At 45.5% G+C, this 15860-nt stretch overlaps 1 protein-coding gene across 2 annotated transcripts in view; it reads right to left on the bottom strand.

Annotated features, from left to right (window-relative positions):
• Nucleotides 1-2749: 2749 nt before the first annotated feature.
• SUPT4H1 (SPT4 homolog, DSIF elongation factor subunit) overlaps nt 2750-15860 on the bottom strand; it is a 51642-nt gene continuing 38531 nt past the window's right edge. Inside the window, exon 4 of one of the 2 annotated variants that reach the window (XM_063956201.1) lies at nt 2750-3038. In XM_063956201.1, the coding sequence (XP_063812271.1) occupies nt 2971-3038 (68 nt within the window). In that variant the 3' untranslated portion in view covers nt 2750-2970. The remainder of the gene's footprint in view (nt 3039-15860) is intronic. The other variant, XM_063956200.1, reaches the window with a different exon arrangement.

The following is a 15860-nucleotide window of genomic DNA, read 5'->3' as shown; positions in this document are numbered from 1 at the left end:
ATATAAAATACTTTTACTCACATACAAGGCTATTAACCAAACTGCACCAACATACATCTCTACACTCATCTCAAAATATCTCCCTACCCGACCTCTCCGCTCTGCACAAGATCTACGTCTCTCATCCACACGCATTACTTGTTCACACTCAAAATTACAGGACTTTATCCGGGCTTCACCCACTCTGTGGAATGCCCTCCCACGCACAGTAAGACTCGCCTCTAGTCTCCAAACCTTTAAATGTTCCCTGAAAACTCACCTCTTCAGACAAGCCTATCAAATTCCAGACCCACCCACATAACCTTCAGTGCTTCCCTATCTAATTACATCCTCTGTAGAATATTCATAACATCACATATCTTGTCTTTCTTTAGTCTCACACCCTCCTGACACTTGGATAACTTTGTGGGGTATCATCATACAACCCATTAAGAACCTAGCAATCTGGTGGACCATTATGCAATAGGTAGCATCTATCCTTGTGTATCTATGCCTATTTCCCTATAGATTGTAAGCTTGCGAGCAGAGCCTTCCTACCTCTGTCTGTCTGTTTTTACCCAGTTTTGTTCTATTACTGTTGTTCGAATTGTAAAGCGCAACGGAATATGCTGCGCTATATAAGAAACTGTTAATAAATAAACAATGAATAAACGGAGAGGACGCCAGCCACGTCCTCTCCCTAACATTTCCAATGCACGAGTGAAAATGGCAGCGACGCACGGCTGCTTATATAGAAACCGAATCTCGCGAGAATCCGACAGCGGGATGATGACGTTCGGGCGCGCTCGGGTTTACCGAGCCATACTGGAGAATCAGAGTATGGCTCGGACCCGTGTAAAAAGGGTGAAGTTCGGGGGGGGTTCGGTTTCCGAGAAACCGAACCCACTCATCACTAATTAGAACCAACTGTGGATAGTATAAAACATCTCAGTCAGTAATGAATAAACCTGTGCTGCAGCAATAAGAACAGAATACACATACTGTAAATTGTCCTGAGGACTGGATTTGAGAAGCATTGATCTTAGGGTGTGTACACACGGTGAGATATTTTCTTACGATTTTGACTAAATAGTCAAAATCGTAAGAAAAGTTAGTGCAGATCGCAAGGTGAAAGTCACCTTGCGATCCCGATGCGCGGTCGACATCACAAGCCTAGATACACTGTGCAGGCAAGTCAATTTTGACTATCTCTATAGAAGAGATAGTCAAAATTGACACTTAGACATAATCGCACATAGTCAGTATCGCAAGCACATAATGAGTGACCTAGCCACTGTCGCATATTGAGAATATCTCACAGTGTGTACACACATTAAGGTAGTTTCCCAAACTCTGCCATTACCGTCCAGATGGTTAAATCAAATTGACTGAGGTACTACTTAAGTCACCTGTGCTCAAGCATGGATATCCTTTAACCCTGGACTGTAATGGCAGCATTTAGGAAACACTGATCTAAGTAATGTTTGCAGCACCTTGTTGAATACATGCAAATAAGAATTCAGACTCTTCTGAAGAAAAGGGTGTATACTAGAAAGGTGTATGTAAGAAAGTGGCATCTGATTATATATTTATTAACACATCCATACACCCTAATGAGCCAGATGAAACCTTTCAAGTCCTTTTTCCAGTGGTTCCAATAAATTCATTATATTCTACAACTATCCGGCATATCTATCCATCCATCTAAATACATGCAACTTTTCTTTATGGTACCTGTTCTCAAAGACTTCAGAATAAAATGCTCAAGCTGTCAAATAAAACCAATAAACACTAGGACTAGCTCTGGAGAGGACTGTGAAATGTGCTGAATAATAATGACAATTACAAACAGGTTTTGAGACATATTCTGGCATTTAAGAAATGATCAGAGAGATAGGTTGGAAGTTGAATGCAGACTTGGTGGAGCTAGTTTCCTGCCCCCTCCTCTGAGAAGCCTCTCTATCCACCACCCGCCTACCTTACCCACACAGGAAGTAACATGCTGGTTACAACTTGCCGGTTTTTACACAGCAAGTGCTAGAGCAGCAGTTGTACCCATATAAGGAAATGTATGGCGCATACAGCTGTAACCCTTTCTATAATGTTGTCCAGTTCCTCGGTTCAACATACACATATGCTTATAACACAGCAACACCTATTTCTGTGAATATGTATTTGCAGAAATTAGTAAGTGTTAGACGTTCAAATTTCTCCTTAGATCTAAAGGCCATAATGCAGATTAGCAATCATTGAAAGTAGTGTTCGAGATCCTGAAAAAGGGGTAAATAACCAATAATCTTGCTCACGCTTCACCTCTATAGTGAGCCAGGAGAGTTCATGCTTTCAGACCTCTTTCCATTACATTCTGTTTTGCTGTCACAGTAAGTGTTAGCCACTTCCTCTCAACGGCCCCTATAGACTGAAACCTGTGACATATCTGTGGTACAGAAGGAGTTAAGAGCGTACTGTGGTGTTACAAAGTTTCACACTTACTAGTTATAATAAACTGCACGCAACTATCCGGAGTGCTACTTCTCAAACTGCAGGAAGGACTCATCATATTTGTCATGGAGAATTGCAGAGCAGGCACTAGTATATCTCTATATTAGTTGGGGTTTGAGGACAAAACATGTCAGAATATGAAAATGAGCCTCAGCATCAAAAGCAAAACAATAGATGAAAAACCACTAACCCAAAACACAAGTCTAGAGGTCATATGTGCATGAGAAACAATAACTCAAGGCATTGGGAAATAATACATCTTTATTCCTCCTCCCCTCCCCTCCCCCCCCAAACAAGGATTCATAACGCACTTGATCACTCGCCCCTGGTTTCTCTTTGTCTGAACATCTGTATATGTGGCGCGTGAAGTGGCACCACCCTTCCCCCACGGCAGGGAAACCACAGTTTCAACAACATAACAGGAAAATAAAACCAGCGGAAGAGAAGACAGACACCAGCCCAATCTCTGCTCCAGCCCTTCTCTTGCAGTCATGTCTTGATGGCAGTGTCTCTGGATTTGTAAACCACACCACGGCTCTTTAGCTCACGTACAATACCTGACAAAGGAAGAGAGTGATACAGTCACATGAAGGCAGACAGATAGACACTAACAGCAATAGATTATGTTTCTAATACACTACAAAAAAAGTGCTACACAAAATTAACACACACACACACACACACACACACACACACACACACACACACACACACACACACACACACACCTATATGCAGTAATCTGTGTGTAATGTGGTGTTAGAACTCTTATTATATTATTCTGTACACATTAGCAATCTCATTTGGAAATTAGACTGTGGACCACCTCTGGTACTACAAGATAGAGCAGGGGTGAGGAACCTTTGGCCCTCCAGCTGTTGCTGAACTACACATCCCAGCAACAGTTGTAGCATGGCCAAATAGCAAAAGTGTAGCATGGCATGCTGGTATGCCTAGTTCAACAACAGCTGGAAGGCCAAAGGCTCCCCACCCTTGAGATAGAGATGTAGGTATGGCTGTTTAAGCCATGCATGTGTAACGAATGTCTCACTGTAAACATAATCTAGTTATATGAATAAATACGGTTGCATAAGCTATGTGTGTGTTATACAAACCAAACCACCTCTGATAATCATAAGAAATTACTAAAGCCTTTTCTAGAGATTTACTAAAACACGTGTAGAATAAAAAAGGTAATAGTCTCTGAGTAAAAATGGTTCAATATGAATCAGCAAGGACAGGACTGAACCTTGATCTGTACAAAGTAACAGTACAGATCAATTAGCACAATTCATGTTTGTACATAATGACCGATGTTCACGCAATGGAGCGATTATCAGCAGTCTGTGCATGTGCCACAATCGCATTGCGCATGTCAAGATGCCTTTGCGATTGTGCTCTCAGAAAGGATTTCATTGCCGAGTGATTGACATTACGGGACTGTTTGGGGGGGGGGGAGATAACAGGGAGTGGCGGCAAAAACACAGATGTGACATGCCTGTATCTGCCTTCAGCTGTGATCATGTACGCAGGGAAACATGGCGCCAGCACTGCTAGTGTCTCAGACAAATTTTGCAGCCATAGGGAAACCCTAGCAATCGATGTCCCTCATTACTGCGTATAGTCTGTGGTTGCAATACAGACGCCGTAATCCCGACAGGAATACCTGCGAGGTAGACGATTCTACCTCTGTGGGTGTCCACAACACCCAAAGAGGAGAATAGAACCTGTGGCGAGCTAAGCGAGCAACCATGCCCCCAGCAAGGCGAGCCCGCAAGGGGCCTCGATGCACCTACCCCGCTGCTAGCATTCTGGCGTCGGGGATCCCGCTATAGTGACAATCGGTATCTGCATGTGTACACAGATGCGAATGAGCTTGCAATGGTTACAGGGGGCATCTATTATTTTCTGGGCGGCAGCTTCACTTGCTAACATTAGCAGTTCCAAAACCTTAATAACTGCAATATGAAACAGGCCCAAAATTGTTTATAATGAAGTACGTCTGAAGTGTGCAATTTCTGCTGAACTTTATATACAGTTAGGTTCATTCTCCCTGATTTCTCTGCTGCTTTTGACACAGTTGACCACTCTCTCCTCATACAAACACTACAATCCCCAGGACAAAGCGCTTTCTTGGTTCTCATCCTACCTATCTAATCGCTCTTTCAGTGTTCGTTTCTCGGATTCCATCTCTTCGCTACCTCTATCACTTGGAGTACCGTAAGGCTCAGTCTTATGTCCTCTGCTTTTCTCTATCTATACCACATCTCTTGGCAAAGTAATCAGTTCTTTCGGATTTCAGTATCATCTGTATGCGGCTGCTACTCAAATCTTCCTATCCTCCCCAGATTTGTCATAATCTATATTGGTCAGGGTCACTGAATGCCTTTCTGCCATTTCATCTTGGATGTCATCTCAACACCTCAAACTTAGATTTCCAAAACAGAGTTAATTATATTTCCATGACCAATAGTAGTTACCAACCTGATATCTCTATCACTGTTGGTAACTCAGCAATCAACCCTACCCCACAAGCTCGCTGCCTAGGTGTCATTCTTGACTCTACTATCCTTTGTTCCCCACATTGAATCTGTCTCAAAATCATGTTACATACATCTAAGAAAAAATAAGATTTTACTTACCGATAAATCTATTTCTCATAGTCCGTAGTGGATGCTGGGGACTCCGTCAGGACCATGGGGAATAGCGGCTCCGCAGGAGACAGGGCACAAAAGCAAGCTTTTAGGATCACATGGTGTGTACTGGCTCCTCCCCCTATGACCCTCCTCCAAGCCTCAGTTAGGTACTGTGCCCGGACGAGCGTACACAATAAGGAAGGATCTTGAATCCCGGGTAAGACTCATACCAGCCACACCAATCACACCGTACAACTTGTGATTTGAACCCAGTTAACAGTATGATAACAATGAAGTAGCCTCTAAAAAAGATGGCTCACAACAATAATAACCCGATTTTTTTGTAACAATAACTATGTACAAGTAATGCAGACAATCCGCACTTGGGATGGGCGCCCAGCATCCACTACGGACTATGAGAAATAGATTTATCGGTAAGTAAAATCTTATTTTCTGTAACGTCCTAGTGGATGCTGGGGACTCCGTCAGGACCATGGGGATTATACCAAAGCTCCCAAACGGGCGGGAGAGTGCGGATGACTCTGCAGCACCAAATGAGAGAACTCCAGGTCCTCCTCAGCCAGGGTATCAAATTTGTAGAATTTAGCAAACGTGTTTGCCCCTGACCAAGTAGCTGCTCGGCAAAGTTGTAAAGCCGAGACCCCTCGGGCAGCCGCCCAAGATGAGCCCACCTTCCTTGTGGAATGGGCATTTACAGATTTTGGCTGTGGCAGGCCTGCCACAGAATGTGCAAGCTGAATTGTACTACAAATCCAACGAGCAATAGTCTGCTTAGAAGCACCCAGCTTTTTGGGTGCCTACAATATAAACAGCAAGTCAGACTTTCTGACTCCAGCCGTCCTGGAATTTATATATATATATATATATATATATATATATATATATATATATATATATATATATATATATATATATATATATATATATATATATATATATATATATATATATATATATATATATATTCAGGGCCCTGACAACGTCTAGCAACTTGGAGTCCTCCAAGTCCCTAGTAGCCGCAGGCACCACAATAGGTTGTTTCAGGTGAAACGCTGACACCACCTTAGGAAGAAACTGGGGACGAGTCCGCAGTTCTGCCCTGTCCGAATGGAAAATCAAATATGGGCTTTTGTAAGACAAAGCCGCCAATTTTGACAATCGCCTGGCCGAGGCCAGGGCCAACAGCATGGTCACTTTCCATGTGAGATATTTCAAATCCACAGATTTGAGTGGTTCAAACCAATATGATTTGAGGAATCCCAACACTACGTTGAGATCCCACGGTGCCACTGGAGGCACACAAGGGCTGTATATGCAATACTCCCTTGACAAACGTCTGGACTTCAGGAACTGAAGCCAATTCTTTCTGGAAGAAAATCTATAGGGCCGAAACTTAAACCTTAATGGACCCCAATTTGAGGCTCATAGACACTCCTGTTTGCAGGAAGTGCAGAAATCGACCTAGTTGAAATTTTTTTCGTGGGGCCTTCCTGGCCTCACCCACGCAACATATTTTTACCACATGTGGTGATAACGTTGTGCGGTCACCTCCTTCCTGGCTTTGACCAGGGTAGGTATGACCTCTTCCGGAATGCCTTTTCCCTTAGGATCCGGCGTTCAAACCGCCATGCCGTCAAACGCAGTCGCGGTAAGTCTTGGAACAGACAAGGTCCCTGCTGGAGCAGGTCCTTTCTTAAAGGCCGATGCCACGGTTCCTCTTGGAACAGACATGGTACTTGCTGAAAGCAAATCCCTTCTTAGCTCCCGAGGCCATTAGTCCTCTGTGAGCATCTCTTGAAGTTCCGGTTACCAAGTCCCTCTTGGCCAATCCGGAGCCACGAGTATAGTTCTTACTCCTCTATGTCTTATAATTCTCAATACCTTGGTTATGAGAAGCAGAGAAGGGAACATATACACCGACTGTTACACCCACGGTGTTACCAGGACGTCCACAGCTATCGCCTGAAGGTCTCGTGACCTGGCGCAATACCTGTCCCATTTTTTTGTTCGGGCGGGACGCCATCATGTCCACCTTTGGTCTTTCCCAACGGTTCACAATCATGCGGAAAACTTCCCGATGAAGTTCCCACTCTCCCGGGTGGAGGTCGTGCCTGCTGAGGAAGTCTGCTTCCCAGTCGTCCACTCCCGGAATGAACACTGCTGACAGTGCTATCACATGATTTTACGCCTAGCGAAAAATCCTTGCAGTTTTGCCACTGCCCTCCTGCTTCTTGTGCCGCCCTTTCTGTTTACGTGGGCGACTGCCGTGATGTTATCCCACTGGATCAATACCGGCTGACCTTGAAGCAGAGGTCTTGCTAAGCTTAGAGCATTATAAATTTGCTCTTAGCTCCAGTATATTTATGTGGAGAGAATTCTCCAGACTTGATCACACTCCTTGTGTGACTGCTCCCCAGCCTCTCAGGCTGGCCTCTGTGGTCACGAGCATCCAATCCTGAATGCCGAATCTGCGGCCCTCTAGAAGATGAGCACTCTGTAATCACCACAGGAGAGACACCCTTGTCCTTGGATATAGGGTTATCCGCTGATGCATCTGAAGATGCGATCCGGACCATTTGTCCAGCAGATCCCACTGAAGAGTTCTTGCGTGAAATCTGCCGAATGGAAGCGCTTCGTAATAAGCCACCATTTTTACCAGGACTCTTGTGCAATGATGCACTGACACTTTTCCTGGTTTTAGGAGGATCCCGATTAGCTCGGATAACTCCCTGGCTTTCTCCTCTGGGAGAAACACCTTTTTCTGGACTGTGTCCAGAATCATCCCTAGGACCAGCAGACGTGTCGTCGGAACAACTGCGGTTTTGGAATATTTAGAATCCACCCGTGCTGTCGTAGAACTACTTGAGATAGTGCTACTCCGACCTCCAACTGTTCTCTGGACCTTGTTCTTATCAGGAGGTCGTCCATTTTCTTTGAAGACGAATCCTCCTTTCGGTCATTACCTTGGTAAGGACCCGGGGTGCCTTGGACAATCCAACGGCATCGTCTTGAAACTGATAGTGACAGTTCTGTACCACGAACCTGAGGTACCCTTGGTGAGAAAAGGCAAATTTTGGGACATGGAGGTAAGCATCCCTGATGTCCCGGGACACCATATAGTCCCCTTGTTCTTTGCTATCACTGCTCTGAGTGACTCCATCTGGATTTGAACCCTTGTAAGTGTTCAAATTTTTCAGATTTAGAATAGGTCTCACCTAGCCTTCAGTACCACCATATAGTGTGGAGTAATACCCCTTTCCTTGTTGTCGGAGGGGTAAATTTATTATCACCTGCTGGGAATACAGCTTGTAAATTGTTTTCAATACTGCCTCCCTGTCGGAGGGAGACATTGGTACAGCAGACTACAGGAACCTGCGAGGGGGGAAACCTCTCGACATTCCAATCTGTACCCCTTGGATACTACTTGTAGGATCCAGGGGTCCTGTACGGTCCCAGCGTCATGCTGAGAACTTGGTAGAAGCGGTGGAGGGCTTCTGTTCCTGGGAATGGGCTGCCTGCTGCAGTCTTCTTCCCTTTCCTCTATCCCTGGGCAGATATGACTCTTATAGGGACGAAAGGACTGAGGCTGAAAAGACGGTGTCTTTTTCTGCAGAGATGTGACTTAGGGTAAAAAAACGGTGGATTTTCCAGCAGTTGCCCTGGCCACCAGGTCCCATGGACCGACCCCAAATAACTCCTCCCCTTTATACGGCAATACATCTTTGTGCCGTTTGGAATCTGCATCACCTGACCACTGTCGTGTCCATAAACATCTTCTTGCAGATATGGACATCGCATTTACTCTTGATGCCAGAGTGCAAATATCCCTCTGCGCATCTCGCATATATAGAAATGCATCCTTTAAATGCTCTATAGTCAATAAAATACTGTCCCTGTCAAAGGTATCAATATTTTTAGTCAGGGAATCCGACCAAGCCACCTCAGCTCTGCACATCCAGGCTGAGGCGATCGCTGGTCGCAGTATAACACCAGCATGTGTGTGTATACTTTTTAGGATATTTTTCAGCCTCCTATCAGCTGGCTCCTTAAGTACGGCCCTATCCGTAGATGGTACCGCCACTTGTTCTGATAAGCGTGTGAGCGCCTTATCCACCCTGAGGGGTGTTTCCCACCGCGCCTTAACTTCTGGCGGGAAAGGGTATACCGCCAATAATTTTCTATCGGGGGAAACCCACGCATCATCACACACTTCATTTAATTTATCTGATTCAGGAAAAACTACAGGTAGTTTTTTCACCTCACACATAATACCCTTTTTTGTGGTACTTGGAGTATCAGAAATATGTAACACCTCCTTCATTGCCCTTAACGTGTGGCCCTAAAAGAAAATACGTTTGTTTCTTCACCGTCGACACTGAAATCAGTGTCCGTGTCGACCGACTGAGGTAAATGGGCATTTTACAGCCCCTGACGGTGTTTGAGACGCCTGGACAGATACTAATTTGTTCGCCGGCCCTCTCATGTCGTCAACCGGCTTGCAGCGAGTTGACATTGTCACGTAATTTCCATAAATAAGCCATCCATTCCGGTGTCGACTCCCTAGAGAGTGACATCACCATTACAGGCAATTTGCTCCGCCTCCTCACCAATATTTTCCTCATACATGTCGACACACACGTACCGACATACAGCACACACATAGGGAATGCTCTGATAGAGGACAGGACCCACTAGCCCTTTGGGGAGACAGAGGGAGAGTTTGCCAGCACACACCAAAACGCTATAATTATCCAGGGACAACCTTTATATAAGTGTTCCTCCCTTATAGCATTTTAATATATATACATATCGCCAAATCAGTGCCCCCCCTCTCTGTTTTAACCCGGTTTCTGTAGTGCAGTGCAGGGGAGAGCATGGGAGCCTTCCCACCAGCCTTTCTGTGAGGGAAAATGGCGCTGTGTGCTGAGGAGAATAGGCCCCGCCCCCTTTTCGGCGGGCTTCTTCTCCGGAGTTTTAGATATCTGGCAGGGGTTAAATACATCCATATAGCCTCAAGGGCTATATGTGATGTATTTTTCGCCATACAGGTATTATACATTGCTGCCCAGGGCGCCCCCCCCCAGCGCCCTGCTCCCTCCGTGACCGCTGTGTGAAGTGTGCTGACAACAATGGCGCACAGCTGCAGTGCTGTGCGCTACCTGATGAAGACTGAGAGTCTTCTGCCGCCTGGTTCCGGACCTCTTCATCTTCAGCGTCTGCAAGGGGGGTCGGCGGCGCGGCTCCGGGACAAACCCCAGGGCGAGCCCTGTGTTCCGACTCCCTCTGGAGCTATGTCCAGTAGCCTAAGAATCCAATCCATCCTGCACGCAGGTGAGTTGAAAATCTCTCCCCTAAGTCCCTCGATGCAGTGAGCCTGTTGCCAGCAGGACTCACTGAAAATAAAGAACCTAAAAACTTTTTCTAAGTAACTCTTTAAGAGAGCCACCTAGATTGCACCCTTCTCGGCCGGGCACAAAAACCTAACTGAGGCTTGGAGGAGGGTCATAGGGGGAGGAGCCAGTACACACCATGTGATCCTAAAAGCTTGCTTTTGTGCCCTGTCTCCTGCGGAGCCGCTATTCCCCATGGTCCTGACGGAGTCCCCAGCATCCACTAGGACGTTAGAGAAATATCCAGAATACGATCATATCTTACACAAGACACTACAGAAACGCAAATCCATGCTCATTATCTCCTACATTGATTATTGTAATAGCCTCCTGGCTGGTCTTCCCAAAAAATAGGCTCTCACCATTACAATCCATTTTGAAAGCAGCTGCAAAGGCTGATTTTCCTCACTAGACGTTCTTCATCTGCAGACCCATTCTTGTCAGTGCCTCCATTGGTTACTGATATTCTACCATATTCTATCTAAAATACTTTTACTTACATACAAGTATTAACCAAACTGCACCAATATACATCTCTTCGCAATTGCTCCCTACCAGACCTCTCTGCTCTGCACAAAATCTGCGGTCTATCACCCACATGCATTCCTTGATCCCATTAAAAATTACAGGACTTTTTCCCGGGTGGCACTCATTCTGTGGAATTCCCACCCACGCTCAATAAAATTCACCTCTAGACTCCAAACCTTCAAGCGTTCCCTGAAATCTCACCTCTTCCGACAAGCCTATCAAATTCCAGACCCGCCCACGTAACCTTCAATGTCTTTCTATCTAATGCCATCCTCTCTGGACAGAACACACATAACCTCACATATTTGGTCTGTCTTCACCTTCACATCCTCCTGCACCTTGGCCAACACTGCTGGGTGACCATATCAGACAGCCAATGAAGAACATTTTCAATCTGGCAGGACCGTTATGCAATAGATAGCACCTATTCTTGAGGATCAATGACCATTTTTGTATAGATTGTAAGCTTGCAAGCATTGCCTTCCTACCTCTATGTCTGTCTGTTATTACCCAGTTTTGTTCGGTTACTGTTGTTCCAATTGTAAAGCGCAACGGAATATGCTGTGCTCTATACTGTAAGAAACTGTTAATAGATAAAGTCTGGAACCTATGGGCATCACCATATGGTTTCCGCCTTTGTTATGCTTTGCCAGGCCTTCACTGGAGATGTCTTCGGTTGTTTCGTCTTTCTGCCTTTAGTTATGTCTTCAGCATGCATAATCAGGTGACTGGCGATCGACTCCGCCATTGCAGAATTTTCAACTTCTGTGCCTTAAAAAAACTCCAGGGTTGCTTTCGCAGTACATTTTTTTTGTCATTGTCCATCTGTATTGTGAAGCGCCGTCCAATCAACTTTGCGACATTTTGGCTGAATCTGAGCAGACAGTATATACCTATATAAAGTATCTGGTTGCATCTGTCACATCATTAATAAACACTAGTGATGCAGTGCCATTGGAAGCCATGCATGCCCATGCCATCACACTGCCTCCACCGTGTTTTACAGAAGATGTGCTATGCTTTGGATCATGAGCTATTCCAAGCCTTCTACAAACTTTCTTCCATCATTTTGGTACAGGTTTATTAATTTTTACCTGTGCAAATAGTGATTTGTAGAACTGGGCTGGCTTGTTCATTTTTTTTTATTGGGCAAACCATAATCTAGTCTATTGCTGAAGACTATGAATCGATTGCACCTGGTGGTGAACCCTCTGTATTTGTTGTCATGAACAATCCTCTTTATGGTAGACTTGGATAATGATATTCCTGCCTCCTGGAGTGTTCTTTGTTTGGCTGGATGTTGTGAAGAGGTTTCGCTTTACCACTGTAAAGGATCCAGCGATCATCCACCACTGTTGTCTTCTGTGGACGTCAAGGCCTTTTTGTGCTGCCGAGCTCAAAGCGTTTTTTTTTCTCTCTGAATGTACCAAACTGTTGATTCGCCAACTCCTAACGTTCCCGCTATCTGTCAGATAGAATTTTTTGTTTTTGCAGCCTATGGATGCCCTCTTTCACGTGCACAGAAAGCTCCTGACTGCATGTTATGGGTTCGCTGCAACAGCTTCCAAATGCAAATGCCACACTTGGAAGTATATTTACTAAAGTGCAGGTTTTTAGAAGTGGAGACGATGCCCATAGCAACCAGATTTTTGCTTTTATCTTCTAGAAGGTGCTAGATAAATTATAAGTACTTTGCTATGGGCAACAACCTTCTAAAAACCCGCACTTTAGTAAATATACCCCTTGGAATCCACTCCAGACCTTTTGCCTGATGAAGAAATAACAAAGGAATAGTCCAGACCTGTCCATGGAACAGCTTTTGAGTCAAAATGTCCAATTACTTTTGGTCCCTTGAAAAAGAGGGGGCTACATATTAATCAGCTGTAATTCATAAACTCTACCTCCAATTTGGATGTGAATATCCTTAAATTAAAAGCAGATAGTCTGAACTTTAGAGCTATATTTATTATATAACTGTAACTTGAATATTTTAGTAAACAGACAAAATTAAAATTGTGTCAGTGTCCAAATATATGGACCTAACTGTAGTGCCAACAATTACTTGCAAATCACTAACAGCAGACGATACAGAGGCATCTCCTGCTACATTTACCAATACCCTGGATCCAGTTCGGGTCCCTGAACACTGGTTTCAAGCAGTGTCACAGCAGCTTGAAACCTGTTCACACTGGACCCGGGTTACTACTGTCTGTGCTTGGAGATGACATCATCTCCAAAAGACGTGAGCCAGCTCTCCAAAGGCTGGTAACGTAACTGAGTCAGATGACCCCGGTCACCCGTTCACACCGCCCCGTAACCCGTGTCGCTCCCAGACCAACCCGCATTGGATTCTCTGGTCACTGGACCCACATTATTTTTCAGTGACCCTTTCACACAGAGCTGCGGCCCGCTTTATCCTTCAAGAATCTGGGTTTTTGCTGCGCTGTTAAAAAGGGGTCTAAGCAACTTTAAAACCTGTATTATCAGTTTATTTTGATACACACTTTAAAAAGTAAAATAAGAATTTACTCACCGGTAATTCTATTTCTCGTAGTCCGTAGTGGATGCTGGGAACTCCGTAAGGACCATGCTGGGAACTCCGTAAGGACCATGGGGAATAGCGGGCTCCGAAGGAGGCTGGGCACTCTAGAAAGATTTATGACTACCTGGTGTGCACTGGCTCCTCCCACTATGACCCTCCTCCAAGCCTCAGTTAGGACACTGTGCCCGGACGAGCTGACATAATAAGGAAGGATTTAGAATCCCGGGTAAGACTCTTACAAGCCACACCAATCACACCGTACAACTCGTGATACTATATCCAGTTTGACAGTATGAAAAACAACTGAGCCTCTCAACAGATGGCTCAACAATAACCCTTTAGTTAACAATAACTATTTACAAGTATTGCAGACAATCCGCACTTGGGATGGGCGCCCAGCATCCACTACGAGAAATAGAATTACCGGTGAGTAAATTCTTATTTTCTCTGACGTCCTAGTGGATGCTGGGAACTCCGTAAGGACCATGGGGATTATACCAAAGCTCCCAAACGGGCGGGAGAGTGCGGATGACTGTGCAGCACCGAATGAGAGAACTCTAGGTCCTCCTCAGCCAGGGTATCAAATTTGTAGAATTTTGCAAACGTGTTTGCCCCTGACCAAGTAGCTGCTCGGCAAAGTTGTAAAGCCGAGACCCCTCGGGCAGCCGCCCAAGATGAGCCCACTTTCCTTGTGGAATGGGCATTTACAGATTTTGGCTGTGGCAGGCCTGCCACAGAATGTGCAAGCTGAATTGTACTACAAATCCAGCGAGCAAATAGTCTGCTTAGAAGCAGGAGCACCCAGCTTGTTGGGTGCATACAGGATAAACAGCGAGTCAGATTTTCTGACTCCAGCCGTCCTGGAAACATATTTTCAGGGCCCTGACAACGTCTAGCAACTTGGAGTCCTCCAAATCCTTAGTAGCCGCAGGCACCACAATAGGCTGGTTCAGGTGAAACGCGGACACCACCTTAGGGAGAAACTGGGGACGAGTCCTCAATTCTGCCCTATCCATATGGAAAATCAGATAAGGGCTTTTACATGATAAAGCCGCCAATTCTGACACTCGCCTGGCTGAAGCCAAGGCCAATAACATGACCACTTTCCACGTGAGATATTTTAGATCCACGGTTTTTAGTGGCTCAAACCAATGTGATTTTAAGAAACTCAACACCACGTTGAGATCCCAAGGTGCCACAGGGGGCACAAACGGGGGCTGAATATGCAGCACTCCTTTCACAAATGTCTGAACTTCAGGTACTGAAGCTAGTTCTTTTTGAAAGAAAATCGACAGAGCCGAGATCTGTACTTTAATGGAGCCTAGTTTTAGGCCCATATTCACTCCTGCTTGCAGGAAATGCAGAAATCGACCCAGCTGAAATTCCTCTGTTGGGGCCTTTTTTGCCTCGCACCATGCAACATATTTCCGCCATATGCGGTGATAATGCTTTGCCGTAACATCTTTCCTGGCTTTAATAAGCGTAGGAATGACTTCTTCCGGAATACCCTTTTCCTTCAGGATCCGGCGTTCAACCGCCATGCCGTCAAACGCAGCCGCAGTAAGTCTTGGAACAGACAGGGCCCCTGCTGTAGCAGGTCCTGTCTGAGCGGTAGAGGCCACGGGTCCTCTGAGAGCATCTCTTGAAGTTCCGGGTACCACGCTCGTCTTGGCCAATCCGGAACCATGAGAATTGTGTTTACTCCTCGCTTTCTTATTATTCTCAATACCTTTGGTATGAGAGGCAGAGGAGGGAACACATAAACCGACTGGTACACCCACGGTGTCACTAGAGCGTCCCAAGCTATCGCCTGAGGGTCCCTTGACCTGGCGCAATATCTTTTTAACTTTTTGTTGAGGCGGGACGCCATCATGTCCACCTGTGGTTTTTCCCAACGGTTTACCAGCATCTGGAAAACTTCTGGATGAAGTCCCCACTCTCCCGGGTGGAGGTCGTGTCTGCTGAGGAAGTCTGCTTCCCAGTTGTCCACTCTCGGAATGAACACTGCTGACAGTGCTAGAACATGATTCTCCGCCCATCGGAGAATTCTTGTGGCTTCTGCCATCGCCATCCTGCTTCTTGTGCCTCCCTGTCGATTTACATGGGCGACTGCCGTGATGTTGTCTGACTGGATCAGCACCGGCTGGTGTAGGAGCAGGGATTTTGCTTGACTTAGGGCATTGTAAATGGCCCTTAGTTCCAGAATATTTATGTGAAGGGAAGTCTCCTGACTCGACCATAGTCCTTGGAAGTTTCTTCCCT

The sequence above is a fragment of the Pseudophryne corroboree genome, chromosome 2 (genome assembly GCF_028390025.1).
Source record: "Pseudophryne corroboree isolate aPseCor3 chromosome 2, aPseCor3.hap2, whole genome shotgun sequence".
NCBI classification, from domain to species: domain Eukaryota; kingdom Metazoa; phylum Chordata; class Amphibia; order Anura; family Myobatrachidae; genus Pseudophryne; species Pseudophryne corroboree.
Note: the sequence above shows the minus strand (reverse complement) of the source record. Positions and strands in the feature narration are given on the sequence as shown.